Genomic DNA, 6,000 nt, shown 5'->3' with positions numbered 1-6,000 from the left:
AATAGGTCTTAAAGGTACACCTTGTTTGTGGATTTTAGGTAAACCATACAGACTAGGTGTGGCCTCCCCTGGGTACAGTCTGTGGTACAGGAAACGGTCAATAGCCTTGTCCTGCTCCAAAATTTTCAGGCAATCTATTAACTTCTTCTTGTAACCACTTCCTGGATCTCTTTTCAGAGGTTCATAAGTGTTTAGGTCACTAAGGAGTGTCATAACTTTCTCATGATAGTCTTTCTGGTTCAAAATCACTGTGCACCTTCCTTTGTCTGCTGGGAGAATGATGATGTTTTTGTCCTTGCTAAGAGTGGTGAGTGCATCCCTCTCCTCTCTACTGATGTTGGAAGGTGGTGGTTTGGCTTTGCTGAGGCAGGATGAAACTTTGATTCTGAGCTGTTCTGCTTCAGCCTCTTTCATTTTGTTGTTGCGGATGGCTGACTCAGTAGCTGTGATCATCTCCACCAGAGGAATTGTACTTGGTGCAACCGCAAAGTTCAGTCCCCTGGCAAGAATCTCTGTCTCCGGCTGGGTGAGCTGTCTGTCAGATTAATTCTTCACCCACTTTTCTGTCTCCCTGGCATGTAACTGTCTACTGGAGTGTTGTCCTACACTGAATGTGTTGTTATTGGAATAGTGATGATGTTGATGAACTATTAGTACGTTAAACTTGTTTTGTTGTCGAGTCTTGGACTTGACATGCTGTGCTAAGCGTGCCTGATCTGTACAGTCCAACACTTGCTGAAGTGTGGTCTGATCTAGACACATAGTTAGTTTCTGTTTAATGTGCTCTTCTTTGGCCTTCAAGGCCTCAGTAGTAAAATTGGTCTGTCTCACCCGTTCATTCAGCAGCTGGGTCTGTGCCTTCTGAATTATCTTGCTTGCCCGGTGCCCGCTGACCGATGATTTTAGTTCCAGGCTCTTGGGAATGATGCCACTTTGTCTGCATTTAAGACAGTTTAAGATATTGTTTTAATTCTGCAGGTCTGACAGTAATCAGGTCTATGTGTGGTTTGTGAAACTAAGCCCAGCTTTTCAAAAATGTCACAATAAATTCCTGGTTTCACAATAGGGACATTTACTTTTTACATAGAGCCATGTTGGTTTAGATAGTTTTTTCCACCTAATAAATGAAATCATCATTAGAAAACTTGGGTTTTGTTTGTGTCTTGTTAAAGACTTTGGAAGAGACAAAGTCTGAAACACTTAATTGTGACAAAAAAAGGCAAAAACAGAAGTCTGTAAGTGGGAAATGTTTTTTCACAGCTCTGTAATGAATTAAAATATATTTTTTTATCTTTATTTTGATGTACTTTTTCTCATGCGGTTCACTCAGAGCTTAATCCTGAATTCATTCAAACTCTTGAAACATTTTGCCTCCCCATGCCGTTGGTTTCTGTCATACCTTGTGACTTGTTTCTCTCTGTCCTCACCTGACTCATAATTCACAGCAGCACACTGAAAGAGAGTTAGGATTCAAAATGTTTCCTAAAAGACTTGACTGTCAAAGCAACGTCAAATGGGAATGTATGTAAATGAACTGGTAAATGCAGTGAGGCTCCAGCTAAAAAAAATAAAAAATAAAAAACAAATTTTCTGAAACTTTGTACTAAGCCCTTCTCTTCATTCCTTTTTTCCATCTCCTTCCTTTTCCTGTTTTGATGCGTGTCCTGCAGCCTCAGCCGGTCCAGACTGACCAGAGCGCACAGTGCCTTCTCTCCAGCCTCCCTCTCTGCCTCTTTCTCTGCTTTTACCGGTAAGAATGTTAAACTGGGTGAGAAAAGGCTCCAGTCTCACGACCAAGCCTCATAGTTCTAATACCCAGATATTAATTATTGAATATTTATAAATGTAAACAAACTTCCAAGAAGATTTCCTAAAAAACAACAACCACAAGCCCTGTAAAATCAAGACCTATGACAGAATTTATAAATCTCTTAAGGCTTAGATATTTCCTTATTTTTGAATAGATAGTCAGACAAATCTGAAAATGTTTAATTGACATTGTTTTATTCAACAAACACACAAAAAATCATTAAACATTTATCATAAAAAGGCAAAAGGGTAACGTGTCTGTTTGCTTGGCTGTTAAAAAAAAAAAAATCTGATGCTCCACACGTCATATTTTAAAGAAACTATCAAAGTAATCACTGATTGTACATCTAAAACTAGTTTGCATTTACAGAAAATACACAAAAATGGCAACAACTTAGTAAAATTTACAGATGAACTGTCAAATAATTATCAGTAGTTAGTACTTTATCAGCTGTGACATGAGTCATTGGACCCGGAGTGTGAAGCAAAGGGCAGAGATCTCTCTCCAGGCTAAGCTAAAGGCTAGCCAAACAAGGGACAGTTTTTTTTCAGGCATATTAAACAACTCCTCAAAAATGACATACAAATAACTTTACATTAGCTACTATTAAACCACTACACTTTTACACGACACTGTTTATTTGTCGCTGTTTTCTTGACTCTATGTTACGACGCGTGCGTGCTGAGTTAAACCATGTTTATGCTGATGATGCTGAAGTTATGAATGAATTAGTTCACCAGGAGTTGAGTAAACCTTTAAACTGACTAGATGCATCATCAGGCAGACTGATACATTCAGCACCATCGGTATAAATACATGCACTTTTGCATTAACATGGCTGTAGTGAGGGTGAGAAAACTGTGACAAACTTAAAGGGGGTCATGCAAAAGTGTAGATTTCATTTTAGCTAATGTATCATTCTTTTAGATCAGGACAGTAGTCCCTTGTTTATCACGGTGGATGCGTACCCTGAAGCCCCACGATAAGTGAAAAACCGAGAAGTAGGAATAGTAGTACTGGTACAAGTAGTAAGTAGTAGTTTATTTTAGTATATATATGTGTGTGTAAAGGTGTTTTAAACCCTTCCCACACTCTTGCAATATTCTAAACAATGTTTCTAAACTCTAAATGCTCTAAAAGAGCACAGCATGTCACGATTTCAGCTCCCTACCTCGGCTGCTCTCTGCTAACTGCCAGCCCTCTCTGCCATGCCCACTTCTCCGCTGCAGAGCGGAGATCAGCTGATCAGCTGCAGGAGGCAGCTTCTCCCCAGCTGTGGGCTGCACACAGGTGCTAAATAATTTTAAATAATTTATTTTACATAAAAATCAATGCTGATCGTGCAGCTCATCCATCAATCAGCCAATTTTGTGTCATGTTCAATCTCACTTTGAAAAACCGCAATAAAGCGAGTCCGTGAAAAACAAACCGTGAAGTAGCGAGGGACTACTGCATCTCATTTTTGAGAAATAATTGCTCATTATGCCTGGTTTTTTTTTTTTAAAGCACTCGTTTGGGTAGTCATTAGCCTAGTCTGGATGAAGACTTTTGTCTCTTTTTCCTTATTCCATGCTCTAAAGATGCTTTTTATTGATGACCTATTAGACGAAACATCACTTCAAAGTTGGCGGGATTGCCCCTTTAACTCCTCTGCCCATTATTTTGCCAACTACTGATTTTAAGTTCAAGGAAAAAAGATTTTGACTTTAAATCCCACACACAATCCTTAGAGTAAAAAGGTCTTGGGGCGTGTGGTAACTGCTGTTTCCAAGGTCAAAAGCACCATTTTGGTCACTGTTGTAATTACTGCCCGACATCACTTTGACCACATCACGTAATATTTTTGTCAGGACACATGGATTCTCTTACCAACGCAAAACAACGTCTCTAATAAACAGAACACCAGTTGAAAATTCACGAGACGATCCTCTGAATAAAAAGTGGGCTCCACATTACTTGTGAAAATGTGTGAAAGTTTCACGGTGTCACAAGATGGTTTATTTTTTTGGTGGCAGCATATTTCTTTCTTATTTCTTTATATATTGTTTTTAACATTAGGAACTTTTTGTGTGAACCTTTTTATCTGTTGCTGCTGTTACACTGAATTTCCCATCAGTGGGACAATAAAGGCTGTTTCTATTCTAATCTATTCTATTCTATTCTATTCTATTCTATTCTATTCTATTCTATTCTATTCTATTCTATTCTATTCTATACTGAGGTTTATGGTAACAGTGTCTCCATCATGTGGGGCCTGTGTGCACATGACTTATTTGTTAAGAATTTTTAAAGCAGGACTGACCACTGGCTACACATTTAAGTTAATACTGTGATCAAGACGAGGTCATGGAAACAACCTACCGCAGGTGATATCCTTGGTAATGATGCCATGCTAACATGGCGTGATCTTTCAGCAGTTCCAGAGTCATGCCAGGTTGAAAGTGTTAAGGCACACCCGAGCATTACAACTGTCTTCCCACTGAAGGGTTGTTTCTAAGCTTGAAGCCATCAAGTTTTTTTCTGATAGGCTGTAGGTCGAACAGAGGTCTTCATCCAATGTGAAGGATGCCTTAGAAAAGAAAAAAAATGATAAGTTCTTCTATCATGTTCATCTCAGGTGGATAGAAAGATAGCAGACTTGGGTTCTGTAAGATTACTTCATATTTTAGCTTTCTTTAGACAAAACACACAAAACTGGTGGTAAAGTACATTCAGAGTTCCAAAAATGAAACAGACCATACCAGTGTCTGTGATGATCATAGTTCATTTTGGAAAACCGAGTTACATTTTCAATGTCAGCTTTTTGGGGCATATTTGCAAGTTTTGGTGCTGAGTGAAAAATAGACTTTAGGTGATGTCAGGTAAAAAGAAGTGGCAAAATGGTAAAATGTCAGGCTACAGAGGTTTGTATATACATTTAACTGTTACTGTTACTAAAAGTTGAAAATGATACTCTTATGTATGATATGATGGAGTGGAAAATAGTTTAACACATCGTAACCTCATCTGGAGTAATGAGGCCGTTGTTCCAGTCACTACTGAACATGTAGGAACTGTGCTGAAAGGCAAAGCTACCAATTTACTGGTTTGTCTATATTCTAACCCTCACAAGTGGCCGTGAGGGTTGACTCATGGCTGACAGAACAAGATCCCCAAACACAAGCAGCTGAAATGATTGTCCTTTGTAGAGGTGGCTAAGCTCAGTCCTAAATAAAGTGAGGAGCTCCAACATTCAGCAGGGAGTAGAGCCGCTGCTCACCTGCATAGAAAGGTGTCAGCTGAGGTGGACCAGGCATCTGATTAGGATGACGCCTGGACACCACGATTTGGAGGTTTTCTGGGCATCTTCCACCGAGAGAAGACTCAAGGGCAGACCCAGGACTTGATGGAGGGATCATATATCTTCTCTGGTCTGGGAATGCCTTGGGATCCCCAGGAGGAGCTGGAGGGTGTTTCTGGGGAGAGAGATGACGGGGTTTACCTCCTGGATCTGTTGCTTATGCAACCTTGACACAGGTGAGGGCAGAAAATTAATAAATGGATAGATGAGAGGGGGCAGCACGGTGGTGCAACTGGTAGAGCCGCTGCCTCTCAACGAGCTGGTTACCCTGGTTCAAATCCTGGTCCAGGGGCCTTTCTGGGTGGAGTTTGCATGTTCTCTTCGTGCATGCGTGGGTTTTCTCCGGATGCTCCGGTTTCCTCCCACAGACCAAAAACATGCATGTTAGACTGATTGGTAACTCTAAATTGTCTCTAGGTGAGAGAGAGAGTGAATGGTTGTTTGTCTCATTTGTCTCTATGTGTCCCTGTGATGGACTGGAGACCTGTCCAGCATGTCCCCTGTCTCTCACATAGTGATAGCTGGACGTGGGCACCAGTGATCCCCATGACCCTAAAAAGAAAGAAGCGGGTAAAGGATAATGGATGGATGGATGGAAGAAACTGTTGAAAGAAGCCAGTTAGGACTGATTTAGTAGCACTGTTAATAAAACTCTAACACCTTTACTTTTCACCTTTTTCCTTTCTTTGTGGTGCATGAAAAAATAAAGTATTAAAAAAATATGTATTTTTGAATTGAATTGAATGAAGCACTGTTCTTTCACGCACCACAAACCTTTAGTTTCCTTTAGGTTGTCTTTTTCTTCAGGAAACCCTGGATACCATTTCCAAACCTTGCAAGAGTTCATGTA

General features: G+C 40.1%; 1 protein-coding gene across 1 annotated transcript in view; it reads left to right on the top strand.

Annotated features, from left to right (window-relative positions):
• The window catches only part of socs7 (suppressor of cytokine signaling 7), a 55,807-nt gene that overhangs the window by 12,965 nt on the left and 36,842 nt on the right, over positions 1-6,000 (top strand). Inside the window, exon 2 of the mRNA XM_037690619.1 lies at positions 1,671-1,750. Within this exon, the coding sequence (XP_037546547.1) occupies positions 1,671-1,750 (80 nt within the window). The remainder of the gene's footprint in view (positions 1-1,670; positions 1,751-6,000) is intronic.

Source organism: Nematolebias whitei, chromosome 16 (genome assembly GCF_014905685.2).
Source record: "Nematolebias whitei isolate Nwh7 chromosome 16, NemWhi1, whole genome shotgun sequence".
Classification (NCBI taxonomy): domain Eukaryota; kingdom Metazoa; phylum Chordata; class Actinopteri; order Cyprinodontiformes; family Rivulidae; genus Nematolebias; species Nematolebias whitei.
Note: the sequence above shows the minus strand (reverse complement) of the source record. Positions and strands in the feature narration are given on the sequence as shown.